Here is a 14,734-nt window from a genome sequence, read left to right on the forward strand (position 1 = left end):
TAAATCAGCAACAGCTCTTAAAAGTACCGGAAATAGGAACTCTGAGTCTTCAGAGGCAAGACTAAATGTGCTAGTAGTAGCACTGTAGATATTATTTTAAGTAGTCATTACAGGTAGTGCTAGGGAAGGCTGGACTAATAGAAGAGATTGATATTCTGGAAGATGTGAAAAACGGAGACTTTGCCAGCTCATTATCACAAAAGGGCCCTGTGCTAACACATCAGTCCTCAGTGATTGTGTCTCCATGGGTACTGCTGCCTCCAGTTATGGTGACCACAGTGTCTTTGTTTGCTGCTCATACTTGCCACATAGGGTTGCCTAATGGAGTTTCAGGAGTGAAGATTGCAGAGGTGTAACTTCCTTTCATTTTTCGCATGTTTGCTGATTCCTTGCAGAGGCGTCTATCTTGAGCTATGATGGCAGCATGTATATGAAGATCATCATGCCTATGGTCATGCATACGGAAGCAGAAGATGTGTCCTTCCGTTTCATGTCCCAGCGTGCTTATGGGCTGTTGATGGCAACCACCTCACGAGACTCTGCTGACACTCTGCGCTTGGAGCTGGATGGCGGCCGTGTCAAACTTATGGTCAATTTAGGTATCGTACAAAAACCTTCTACTGCCCCTTCACTATTATTTTGGGCTTGTCATTAATGTTTTTTTATAATTCTGTTTAATTTTTGTTGGTTTGATTGGATGGATTTCTAAAATAACTGCTGAGATCTTCATAATGTATTCTCTTGCGGAGAGAAAGTCTCTTCTGCATTGCTGCATGAAGATTTGCTGTCAGTTCTCTGTTATTAACAGTGTTGGTTTTTAAGTATGTAAGTTTTTAAGTTTCCTTTCTTGGCCTGGGACTGGTGAGCTCTGTGTGAAACATGCTGCTTGGTCCATCTTTTGATCAGTTACATCCCTCATTCATCCATCATCACTCAAAACAGTCAAAGCCAAATATGAGAGGGAAGCAAAATGGTTATGGTGTCAAGCAAAAGTCCTGTGAAACCCATGCCCTTTACATAATTTGGCAGAGTTTGATACAACTTGGTCTATCTTACTAATTTTCTAATTATTTCCATTTTCTAACTGCTGTTTGTTTCAGCATCTGCTAAAAATCTTGGTTGTTTTTTTTTTATTTGTGTCTTTATTAAACTAATGACAACAATAGTAAAAGTGCACACCCCCTCACCATCCCAAAGGGTTACGTTCTGTCTCCTTAGAGTTACACTTTCCTAGAAAATAATGAAAAAGACAATTAGAAACAAGTCCAACAATAACAACAATAAAAAAAAAAAATCGGGAGTAAATACGCTCTTAGATTAGCCACAATGTGTTTTCTTGCCTGAGTGACAAATAGCCTTTTTAAAAAATGTAAGTACAAGTTGAAGCTCTCTTTCGCTTTTCAGTGAAGCAATGTGTTGCTTCATGTGAATCCTGGAATATAACTAAGAAGAGTCAGTGCAAGGTCTTGTTGCACCATAGATGAGCTTGAGTGGTGATTTTAGGGTTCCTCATCCTCACCTGGGCAATATGTTGTCCAGAAGTTGTCCTCTGGACCTAGCTTGTTTGTAAAAACAGCAGCTGTATGTCTTTTTGGCTTTGAAAGTGCAAGATTGGCACTGGTCACTTTTAATGCTCACTCGCATCTGTTACATCATCACCTAACCTGGAGGTGGAATGTTAACTCTTACTGCCTGGCATCTAAAAGACATGGCTACAGAATTAATTTATGATCTACACATGCTTGGAAAGAGGTGTGTCATTGATGGTTTAACACAGGGACAAAATCTGTAAACCAAACCCTGTGTTAACTGAAGGCTATTTTTACAGGGACTGAAGCAATTTGTGTGCCAGATTTGCCAGCTTTTCAGCTGGAAACTTTTGTGAGGTTGAATGCTCCCCCAAAAGTGACTATAGGCTGCGTCAGTGAAAACCTGTCAGCACTCTCCTTCTACGCCCAACTCAAAAGAAGGGTAGTTTAGACTGTTGGAAGCTGGATTGTGCTTCACCTCTCCTCTTTTCAGATTTATAAACCTGTCAGATATGTCTCTTGAAGCAGGACTTTCCTTTTATCAGAAAGGAAAAAGAAACAGAATTTGAGGGGGAATGACTCTTACCAGAGCCTTTCGTTTTCAGTTGTTTATTGTAAGTCACATCTAACACTTTAAGGAGACTGTTCATAACCAAAATATCACAAACAAGAACCAATACTTAGTTATCTGACGCTGCCAAAATCCTCTTACCAGTGAGAAACAGTCATCAGCACCACCTCTGAAGACCTGAGTATGCTTGGTGCTGACTAGCTATGTGTCAGCATCCCCCTGAGTGTCCAACCCTTGGCAGATGTGTATAAACAAAGACTGTTTTGAGTGGTGAGCTATTTCATTGTGCTTTTCTTACAAGTCATTTAATACTGTTACTAAGAGCTGTCTCTTCTCTTCTTTGATCTGTTCCATTTGATTACTTATTATCATTTGTGTGGTTATTAAGGTCTTTCTTGTGTTGTTTTTTACTTTTATTTCTTTTTTTGTTCTTTTTTTTTTTTTTAAACTCTTGTGTGTATTTCAGTTGTAAAGCTTTCCCATACCCCATCAGCCATGGTAAATCAAAAGATGGTATTCAACCCTTCAAAGGCCTGAAGCCTGCGGCCCGCACAGCAAACAGCCCTGAGAACAGAGCGCATAGAGCAGCCTGCAGGGGCTGGCATATCCCACTCTCCTCCTCAGCCCTCAGTGTCCAAACCAAACAGGGGTTAGAAACATCGTACAGCAGGCAGGGTGGGCACAGGCAGCTGGGTACTTGCTGTAGAAGGTGGGAGGGAAAGGAAGAGCAGTGATGAATAATTCTCTAAGGAAGAGGAGCAAGGAAATTGTTCCAGACCTTTCCTGTGTGAGTGCTCAAGGCACTGCACTCTGCATGTTGACAGTATGTCTCACAGTAGTTAGAGTGTTTGTTGTGTGAAGATTAGAAGTGCAAATGTGATACAAATCTCACTTCTGTTGGGCAGCATTCTGAAGAAATGGGTCTAGAGGGGAAGGAGAGAGAGAGGGAAATTAAACAAATCATGGCTTGGAACATGCTTGGGAATCATTTCTGATGCTGAGAAGATGTGCACAAAGAGAAAGAAATGGCTGGTCCGATAGAGAGATCCACCTTCACGTTTTTCCTCCCATTCGTGAGTGGAAAGGCTATAGTGTCACTGACTTGTCTTAAAGAATAAATAGTTCAGGATTTTTTCTCCCTTGCCTGGCTTATCTTCAGATCACTGATGACTAGAATAAATACTTCCTGCCTCCTGTTGAACTGAGTCAATTCTCTGGTAAGGAAGTATAATCATTCCTCTCACCTATCTTTTCATAAGATACTTCCTCAAGGGTGTGAAAGACATCTTTTTCTCTCCAAAATACAAAGTTTCTTTTATCAGTCCTACATAAAAACAGAGCAGGCACATTTTCTATTTTTCTGTTTTATGTGTATGTGAACTTTTGTGCCAGATTTGCTTTTGTTCAAATGATACACTCAGACCTGCAAGTATCTGCCCATTCACACTGTTTCTTGTTAATAAATTTCTTTTCTATAATCTGTGCATACAAAGGCCCTTGATTTTTATTTTTCTCATAAACATGCAAAAATATTTGTCAGCTGCCAGTTACAGGCGAGTGCACAGTCTGACCACATGCAAGCTGGAGAGGGACAAGGAGCCACACTATAACATGGGGTAAGAGTGTGCTCAGGACCTCATCTGATTTCCCAGTAGAAAATAACTGGAAGTGAGCTTAGAAACAGGCCTTGATTATCTTTCTTGTCCTAGTCTTGCCTTAAAGTGCTCTTCCATAATCACATGTGGATGCTCATCAAAAAGAACAACCACTGTCCTCACACAGCAAAGGTGACTTGCTTTTCTGATTCAAGATAAAAACAGCCTGGGGTCTTAGCAATGTCAAATAAATATTCCTGTTTTCAGGCACAAAGATGCAGATGGTAAGAAACACAGGCCTAATTCTCAGTCTTCTGTCTGCTAATAAAGATATCCCTGTTCAAACAAGGAATCCCTTATGTCAGCTAATTGCACTGTGGCTACTTAACCTTTTGCAAGAGGAGGGTCTTTGGCACATTTTCCAGGTGTTATGCCCTGGAAAACATATCTGAGCACTGAGGAGGCAGCTTCTGGATTACATTAGAAGCTGATAACACAGTTGAGCGCTCCAGGTGATGATTGCCAGAAGTCTTATTGCCCTGGTACTGTGCAGCAGGAAGTCCAAGCAGCTTTTTTAAAATTATTCCTGAATTCCCAAACTGTTGCTGTTTTGAGCACAAAGACCAGGCTAAACCTGCACCTAACAGCTGGGGAAAGCATCCTCTGCTTTAGATTTGTAGAGTTGTACTAGTTTAGAGGAAAAACTCTTCCTTTCTGAAAACAAGAGTGTAAGAGGGAGAAAACAGCTTCATGTATGAATGATTGGAAATTGGTTTTGGTTGCTTTGGGCAAGGCTCAGAATTAAGGAAATGAGTAAATCCCCCCAATGCTTGTTCTTGAAGGTACTGTGCAAAATATGGTGGTGTTGGCATAGCAGCACAGGCAGATGCACTTGCATGTCTTAGCTGCTGTGCAGGATCTTCACTGACCCAACTGGACTAAGTCTGGTTCGGGAGATGGTTCTTCTGGAGTACACTTGAGCATTTCTGCCTAGCACCCCATTGCACGGCATTGCAGAGCTTTCATGCTCACAGAATCTGAAAATCTCATAACGCCACAGTAGTTGTCAAGGCGACTCCCTCAGTGGCCTGGTCTCTCGTTGTCCTTTGAAATAAACATCTAGCAGCCAGGATAAAGGCTACACTGGTTTTCAGTTTGAAACATTGATCACTTCCCCTGGAGCAGCCAGTGACTTGGCTTGAGGGTAGGCCCTGCGACATGTGGCTATATTGGTATTGCTGCAAAAAAAAATTAAAAATGCATAACTCCTCTGCACACATCAGTAACACAATACTGGTTTTAGTTGCTGAGGACCAGCCATATTTCCCCTTCTAGCACACTTACTGTTTAGCCAGTAAGAAATGTCCCTGTTGTTCCAGCTGTAACAACTCTCTTGATCTCACTCGCTTGCAGTGAGACTTGGGGGTCTCTCTCGCTCTTGTTCTCACTCTCCATCAGGTCATAGTGGAAAGTTCCCCAGCATGTATTTCAGAGCTCCCCTTACCCTACCCAACTCCTGTAAGGGATATAGCCACCACTGTATGGTGATCATAGCAATTGCTCCAGGACTGTTTGCTCCCACTTTTCTGTTGCGGTTGACGACACATGACAAACCTAATCGCACAAAACCAAACCCAGATTTTCTCAAGAGAAGTTCTGCTGAAAACAGACTCTCTCTGGCTATGCTGCTCCTGATTGGTGTGTCCCTGCTCACCACAGCTTTTTATTTATAGATTCTTATTCTTTCCCCTCTCTCATTTTTTTAAGAACTGCATTTAGTTTCAGCTGCTGAAGTAATTTTCCTTCATCTGTCTCAGTAAGCATAAAATTGGTCAAGTTAAGCAGCAAACTGCATTTTATTTCTCTGCTATTCTGTATGATCTCTCTTGTTGGGCCATATCTCTGTAATAAATATGACCATCCCTGCTGGTCACAGCTTTAGTTGTCCAGACAGTGTGTCCAGTAGCATGGTGCTATTATTCCTGGCCTTGATTTTCTGAGAGCAGGTCAGCATGAACCAAGATACATAATAGCACTGATAAGGTAACTCTTGCCCATGTCAGATACCATGTTCACAAGGCTGTAAGTAGGCATTTATAAACAAAAGATCCTCTTATGGGTCATATCCAGAGATATGTTGAGCATTAGTGTGTTAGAGGAGCAATGCTCAGAAGCCCTCTAACTCAATGTCTCCTACCTCTACATGTTTTCTTTGTGCAGATTCCTCAGTTTCCATTTATTAGGCATAACTCTTTCTTTCCATGTACCCCTCTTTGTCCCTCCCTTGCCTTTAACCTCTGAACAAAGCGGGGCCAACAAAGGCTCCCAGATCTGCCACTTCACTGCCCATTTCATCTTCTCCCTGAACGTTACAAGCATCCCATTCAATCTTAGCGTTCAGACAGCAAGATGAGATTGGGCTCTGAGGAGCTGGCAGGTCTGGGGACCTTTGAAAGAAATCCTCATTCCCCCTGCCAAACAAAAATAAAAACTATTCCCAACCTCCAGAACTAGCTGAAATCTGGGCTGGGCGTTCGTGCGGTTAGCTGTTTGCAAGTGGCCATTTTATGATAGGACGCAACTGGGCAATATATTAACCCTTTCCTCACCTGAATGGACAGCATAGATGTGCCTGTGCACATACTGAAAAGTGTTCTGGGCTGGGGGGAATGACAAGTGGGTCTGCCTTTGGGAGAGCTGGAAAGGGTTAAATATTGCACCAACAAATCTTATAGGTTGATTTTACAGGTATTCTGTGTTGGACAGATGGTATATTTATGCAATAACAATACAAATTAATTCAAAAGAAACCAAGTGTAAAGGTTGACTTTGAGCTTCAAGCTTCTTAGAGAAATTGCTAAAGGTCTTTAAAAAGCAAAATGACACTGGAGTACGACTTGGTTTTGATAGAGATTTGTTGTGCCTTAATTATCAATTTTTCTATTGTAATTCACATCACAATCTGGAGTAGAAGATACTCTGATGCAGAGGTTTCTATAAAAGAAAAATAGCTTTCTCTCTCAACATGTGGATATATATGTATACTGGTATATCTCTCTATACATATGTGTATATATATGTGTGTATATATATATTTATGTAACAAATATTTATGTAGAATATACTGTACATATACACCCACTCCTGAACTTGTACAGACTATATATGAGTATAAAATGGCCACATCTCTTTGCGTGTGTCTGTCCCCGGAAGGGTGGACTGATTGTTTTTGGATGTCTGCAGCTGTTACCTTGAAGGATGCAATTTCATCTTTCATTTATTTTTCCCCATCTAGACTGTATCAGGATAAACTGTAACGCCAGTAAGTTTCCCCTCAAGTTTCATTTTGTTCTCTTTCTATATATATTAAAATAACTTTATTTTATTTGCTGTTTTATAAACTGTTTTTTTTTTATTTTATTTTTTTATTTTATTTTCTTTGAAAAAATTAATCTTCTGAAATGGAAGGGCTGGGTGGGATATGAAGCTGGGTGGGAGGAGGGAAGACCTTGCGGTGATTGTATGTGAAAATTTCACATTAGGTTTCTCCAAGGAGATGAACTGTTATTTCATAGCTTTGCAGAAGAGCACCTGAGGATCATGATGAGCTGATATTGTATTTCACTGGTAACCTGTTGTCTTTATGAAACTTTTAAAGAACCACATAAGAATAACAACACGTACTGTATGCACTTCTCCATTACAAAAAAGGCATGTGTATTTAAAAAACCAAAACCTACTCAAACTCTCACTTTATTTCAGAATGGTGACAACTTAACCTGATATTTATTAAAAGTCATTTTCATTGGGGTATAGAAGAATGGAAAATTAGATCTTACATTTTGATTATAATATCAGAGCTATGTGAGACCCTTTATAGCATTTACCACTCTTGGATTTCTATAATAAATTCCATCTGAATCTGGTTCACTGAAAATCCCTTTCAATCTGTAAAAGGAAGGGAAGAAGGTTTATAAAATATCTGTGGAAAATAATAGTGAAAGCTCATATACAATTTTAGACTGATTGAGCAAACAAAATCTTTTCTGTTCTGCTTCAAATTGCTGGTAGAATTTGATGTTGGTCTCAAAGTGAAAAGCACTTCCCAAGGAATGGAGCTGTCTAGCTCTCAAGAGTGCTTTGAGACTTACCTTACATGAAACAAGATTCCTGAACTGGCAGATCCTCTGTGTTAGATTTCATATGGAAAGATTTGTGGAAGGCTAACCATCACTTTGGAAATGCTATAATGGATTAAAAGGCAAAGATGGTCCATGTGTTTCCCATGGCCTTTTTGTGCACCAGCGAGCCCCGTCTAAGCTAGCAGGAAGGTGGAAAGAAGTGTGTTACAGCCCCAAAAGCAAACATAGAACTTTTAAGTATCAGAGCCAATTGTAGCAGCACTGAGAAAATCCTGTTGTAAAGCAGTTTCTTCACAGCTTTGCCATAGTTTTGGACTAAGAGTAGGTTTGTAGTGTTAGCAGTTGTTTGGGGGTTTTCCATACGTACAGTGTTTGCAAAAATTTAAAGGATTCTCTGTGGTTGCAAATAGGAAAAAAACACCAACCACACACATAAGCAGATAATAGATCAGTTTTCCCTCCTGGTCACTGCCAGCTGATTGACATCCTGCATTGCAGGGAAGTGAAAGTGATTAATTTCTTGGTCTTGGGAAGTGGTCCATGGAAGCATGCAGCCAGGGACAAGCCAAAGCATTGGCTGATGTGTGATTATTTCAGCTCTGAGCCCTGATACACTGTAGGAGCTTGATCATGAGTTCACAACATTGAGAACTGCAGCTGCCTTCAGCCCTATTGCAGGGCGGTGTGTGATTAATCCCATATGACTCAAAGTTCAACAGCTCTTGTTGAATTCCTTTTGCTCTTCAAAGTTTTATCAAGTATTTCAAGATAGAGTAGGTAATAGGAAAAAGTGTTTTGGATCACTGTCAGCTGAAATTGCCAGTTTTTACTCAGCAGCACTGAGGACATTTGCATATAACCAGCATCTTTTGCTTCCTGAGAGTTCATATGCTCTTGCTGCTTAGCCACCCAAAACTCTTATCTAAATACTTGCACCATAGGTGTTGTTGATGCGTGCCATCTGATCATCCATGTCAGTTCCTCTGGTACTGAACAACAATCTGATGTCATTGTCATCATCTTCAACTTTTGGTGACAGCTGGCTATTAAAGGCTTAGCTGTGGAAGACTATCTTCAGGTGAGAAATCAGCTTTAGCAGCAATGGTCTGGAACAATGGTCTGGTTTTCATGCAAATGAAAATCTAGATGTAATTGGGAGAAACATTCAAAAAATATAAAGAGGGAAAAGAATCCCATAATCAGAGCACTGAGAAGGCAGTCTGAATCCAGTGCTTTTGTTAGTTTCCCCATAAGCATCAAAACATCTTGAATCATTTTGCTTCCATGAGTTTTTAATAGTTGAGCATGTTAAATTTTTAAATACAGTCTTCCTTTGAAGGTTTCCATTTATTTATTTAAATCACTTTGGATTTTCCTAATTTATTTTTTTATGATGCTTTGCTGAAAATGAACAGCCCTACTCCAACACCCTGTTCTGTTGCTGCCTGTTGCAATGACTCACGTCATTTGTTCTGCATTCTGGAAGGGAACCTGTTGAGAACTGATTAATAAAAAAACTGTATACTCTTGCACGAATAAAATACGGTTAAGCAGTAGAAGACCAAGTATCACTGTAACCATTCTTGCAGACACACTGACATTTACTTGTACAAAGGGAGTTATCCACATACAGATGGGTCTGCCAGGGTCTGTTGGAATGAGCAGAAGTGTTTTAAAGTAACTTGGTAAATGGGATTCCAGGTCAGTTGAAGAGTTTCAGGTCAAGCTGTCACCATTGCTGACTGAATAAGAGGAACATGGTGCATGGTTTTAAAGGTAAACAGAGCTGTAGTTTTGGCATCTTGTGGAACGTGTGTGTAGGTTAAAGAGCTTACCATAGCGAGCACTGGAGCTCATGCTGTTTGAGAAGAGTATATTGTCCTGAGTAAGCATTTAATTATCAACATACTTACTCCTAACTTCCATTAAAAGAATTGAGGGGTTTTTGATTGCATATCTTTGGGTTGTCATATATCTGATGTTAAATACTGTTTTCCATCACTTCATTTCTTCATATGTTCTCTGTTTCTCATCACTGTAATACCTCACAGTTCTGAAATGGAAGACTGACATAATTTCCTAGAATGGTATTTATTTCAATACTTACACTTTCTTTTCCCTCTTCAAGATACCTAAACTGATGTTTCTATGCACTGACGGAGTTTGAACTTAGGGGGACACAACAGTGCTGTTGCCTAGACATATGTAACTGGGTAGTAATTCTCTTTTCATCTGAATGTGAAATCAGCACAACCAAGATCAGGATCCCAAAATGTGAAGATGCATTGAATGATTCCTCAACATAATGCAGATATAATGGATAGCACAATTTTTGTTGGCTGGATTTATTTGAAAAATAGGTATAGTCTAAATACCCTTAGAATTTTGAATACTTGTGTTTTGCTTTTTTAACTAAGATTTCCTGAAGAAGAGTAGCTCTTTGGTCCATCTCCTGTAAACTGTTTCTTGAAAAACACAGTTCACCTTAAAAAAAGTCAGAATTGTGTGATAGTTTTATAGTTTGTGTCATAATCAAATAGCTTTGTTTTTTCTTCAGGGTTTTTTCAGAACTAGTCCTTGATTTCCTTATTCCCTTTCAGTTACCCCCATTTCATATCAGTCTGGGTGGAGATCATTTTCAGAATCCTACCCAGTATTAAGTGTAGAGGGCAGGGCTGTGTGTGTTAGAGGTTTACTGGGTTTTGGAGGTGTCTTCACTTTATGTTCTTTCTAGGATACCACTTGTATTATTTTTCATGGCCTGGTTCTCTGTCCTTCTCCCTAACTTATGTGATGTGTCAATAGTCAGAGTCACATAGTTTGACACTACCTTTATGGGAGGCTTGATCTTCCAAAAGTAGCTATCTTTGGGACAGTGAATACTTCTGCCATATTGCTTGTTGCTTCATAATGAGCCTTTTTCTTCTCACTAAAGCATGCTGGACAAGCCATTACCTATTTTCATGTTAGTTGTGTAGCCTCAGCAAATCCTGATCCTCTTCTTGTACCTGTTGCTAAAAGCACAGATGGAAGAGGATGAAAAATCACAGCCCAATCACTACTAGTTAATCCTGTATCTCTGTGAGGCCTCACTGTTAGCATGTTGTTTCAGATCCAGTGAGCTTTGAACTGGTCTTTGGCGATAGAAGAGAGCTAGGTTACTAGATTGGTGGTTCTCCCTTCTCAGTTGCCATGCTTACTGTATTTAGTGCCTTAATTCAATGCAGCTTTAATGTTTTGTTTTAGTAAGTGCCACTGTAACAACATAAAATACAAACCTATGATGTGTAACTCTCTGGGGGAGGTTTAAAGTTTACCTTTTTTCCATATTATCATAAGGAAATAGGAAGTCATGCTAACTAATAAAAATGTTATAAAACTGAGTGCACTTATCTGATTCCTAGTGATGTTGCTGTCATTTTAATAAAGGCTTAATAGTACTCTAACATGAAAACATTATTTGGAAAATGAAGAGGTATGATTAAACACACACGTCATATTTGTGACTCTAGTATCTTCCAATTCCATTTAAACATAATCAGGAATAGATGAATGCTTGTGCAGCCTGAAAAGTGATGAGTCATTAGTATGTCATACTGTAGTGGTGAAAACAAAGCTGGTGTGTGTAGCATCGGTACAGCTTCCCTGAGGGCAGTCTCCCCTTTGAGCAGTCTCATACTCAGGGTGCTGATCTGGCCTCATGCTGCTCTACTGCAGTGCAGAAGAAGGGAAGGGAGCAAGCCTGTCTTTGGAAGGCTTTTCCTTCTGTAAGTTGATGAAACAGCAGTCCTCCCAGTCCAGTGGTAAACTAAGAACTATTAGAGTTTTTATTAGGAGAGCATACATGTTGCAACCAAGAGCCTAGGAGCAGTAAGGCTACTGCCACTCCATGTTTCCAGGTTCAGCCAGTATAAGGTTGAAGATGTATTCCTGGCAGGCACTTTGCTAGTGATCACATGCTTGCTCACAGACCCATGCTCACTCCAGTCTCTGGCAGCACAAGCATTTGGGCCCTCTCACCCATGGTCTGACTCCAGTTGCTACACTTATACCACCATACATCCTCATGCACACAGAATAGAGAACCCTCACCCAGGAAAGAGTTAGAAATTAATTTAGTAAGAAGACAGGACTGACTGCGCTGATAAGGCACAGGGAACAGCCAGGTAAGCATACTAACTGGCTATTTAGAAATGACCAGCCCTTTATATCCCCTCACCTCTCTTTTCCCCCCAAAATAAGATTTTGTTCCTCCCAAAATCACCTTAACTCCTCAATTTTTCTGCCTTTGGTTTCTCCTCTAAACATCCCATAATAAGTCTGTCTGATCCCAAGCTGCTTTTCCTCTGCATCATGTATGTCCCACCCTAGGCAACAACCTCCTTAGACCAAAAGGGTGATCTCAGGAGATGTTCCAGATGACTTAGTGATGAGTTTCATGCTTGGACACTGAGGCAAGTGGCTCTGCTGGACAGTTCTGGGAGAGGCCCAGGCAGGGTGTTCATTTTTCAGGAGTCCTTGATCTGTGCCCACCTGCCACTGTAAACCAAGAGGATAGTATTTGGGCTCCTGAGCTCCTTTGTTGGTGTGCAGATGAGCTTTATCACATAACTCAACAAATTCCTCTTCCCTATGTCAGCTACTACAAAATGAGTTATTCTGTCTCAGACTTGCTTGCTTCCAGTCCACTCCAAGTCCCCAGTGTGAAAAACCTCTTGACTTAAGCTTTCAACTCCGAGGTTGCTTATTACCCCGATGTGCTCCTGAGCTTGCTTTAATAAGGGAGCGACTAAGTCTACACAGTTACCAGTTGCAGTGGAGAGGACAAGACCCTTTGGATCTGGGTTCCCCATGGGCATCTTCCATCTAGCAAGAGGCAAAAGGTGAAGCACATATGAGGAGCTATTCTGCTTTGCTGCTCTAGACAATATGTCTTCTGTAGATTAGGTTCCATAATTAGTTGCCAGAACATCCACTTTGTTCTTTTATTCAAAGAAAATTGGCACAAAACTGGAAACTCGTGCTCTGGGACCTAGGAGGAAGCAAGTATTTTATATGTGACTAATTTTGTCTGAGAACAACCCAGAAAGAGCATCTTTAATGAGATGTTGAATAGTTAAAAAGAAAAAGAAGAGGAAATGCTAATCAGCACAAGCACTGCTCACTATGTTGGGTGCTACCTTATCAGTAAAGGCCAAATCAGTGAACCTTCAGGCTCAGCAGATACTCGATAAGACTGGTAGTGACAGGTAGAGAGGCTCTAGTGATTTGCATTATTGGGTGCAGAACACTGGGTGTAAGATGCACAAGCTTTCCACAATGTCTTTAATCCTCCTCATCCAGACAGTGCCACGAAGATTAAAGTTTTGTTGTGCATAATTAATTTCTGCACTTCTAAAATGCAGTTTGTGATATCACAAGGTCCCTGCATCCCAGAATATTTTAGGGGTCATAAATCTGGGCTACAAATGCAAGTCCATGTTCACTAGACATCAGCTAGCCCTAGCTCTTAGCTAGCAGCAGTTAACCTTCATCTGCTAGCTAATACTGTCACATCCTTTGAAAGTCTGTAGTCTGAGTTTTCATTTCTAGTGTTCTGGGAGACACTTCAGGAGGTCTTCTCAGGTCATCAGTTTGAAAAGATGGAGCTGTTGAGAGCACAGCTTCGCAGAACGCATTCTGTGTTATTTTTACCTGGATTATTGTGGTGAGACCTAACAGGAAAGAAAACCTTGGAAAATGAGCAATCATCTGTCAGGGATCAATGACCCACTTTTGGAAAACAGCCATGCCAGTTTACTGGCTGTTGTTCCAACCCCAGCAACTTTTCTTGACTCCTTGCCACTTCTTGAAGGGTTGTCTTTGTGCTCTATGTTCTTATATATACAATTTTCAATTCCTTTAGCCACTGACCCGTTCCACAGAATTATAACTAAAATGAGAACTGTTGTGAAGGAGGCAGAGTCAAAACAACTGTATCAATCACCTTGTCAGTCAGTAAGCTAAGATACCCATTATTTAATGTTAGAAATTTTGATTAAATACGGAGATTCTGGATGCTATAACAAAGATCATGAAATATGAAAAGGTTGGGGATGTTTTGCCAAGGAGAAAGATGCTGTGGGTAAACCTAAGAAGAAGTTTGTGGGTAGAATAACTTTTGAAGTCATGTGATGTTGAGTTTTGTTTTAATGATCCATTAAATTAACTAGTTGCTGCTCAGAAATGTGTTTCTCTTATCCACTGTTGTTAGAATACAGGCTTCCTTTTTCATGTCTGGGAAAAAGAAGGTATCTTACTTCCTTTTGTGTTGCAGTGTTTTGCAAAACAAAACAAAACAGGCTTTGATAGAAAAAACTTGTACACTTCTGTTTCTTAGTTTGGCCACTTTCTTTGTATAAATTGATTTGTGTTCCTTTCAGATCAGCTGTCATCACTTGCACTTTCCTCAGTGTACTGTGTTAACTCTTGTAGGTGACTACACACCACACAGCTGCTCACTCACTCTCCCCCAGCCTGTGTATTCTCAACACTATTTTGCTTAAAAATCCAAAGCATAGCACCATGAAGGCTGCTATGAAGAAAATTACCTCCCTCCTAGACCTGGTACACTCTGGAATTAATTATAGTCTTCAGAGTTTGTGGGCATCATGCTACAGGGTATAAGAAGGCAATGCTTTTGCTGCCCTACAGTTAAATAGATGGCCAAAGGTGAACTAAACCAATGTCATCTGTGGTGCCCAGGCATTTGGTCATTTCTTTTTTCATCTTTTAATTTTTTCTTTTTCTACAGAACGCACTGAGTTTGAGGAAACTGTCCTATTTCTGACAGTGAGTGGTAATATCAGGGAGCTGTGTAGCAGCACTAAATGTGTTGTTTACAGCATTAAGACATAT

The 14,734-nt window shown here is 40.3% G+C and overlaps 1 protein-coding gene across 3 annotated transcripts in view; it reads left to right on the forward strand.

Moving 5' to 3' along the window:
* Nucleotides 1-14,734, forward strand: part of NRXN3 (neurexin 3) — a gene marked incomplete at both ends in the record, with an annotated part of 1,004,347 nt that overhangs the window by 310,942 nt on the left and 678,671 nt on the right. For 2 of the 3 annotated variants that reach the window (XM_080619338.1, XM_080619337.1), the window contains one exon: nt 396-599. In XM_080619338.1, coding sequence (XP_080475464.1) covers nt 396-599 — 204 coding nt within the window. Of the gene's footprint in view, nt 1-395; nt 600-6,990; nt 7,018-14,734 lie in introns of all 3 variants that reach the window. The other variant, XM_080619336.1, reaches the window with a different exon arrangement.

This window comes from Psittacula echo, assembly GCF_963264785.1.
Source record: "Psittacula echo genome assembly, chromosome: 5".
Lineage (NCBI taxonomy): Eukaryota > Metazoa > Chordata > Aves > Psittaciformes > Psittacidae > Psittacula > Psittacula echo.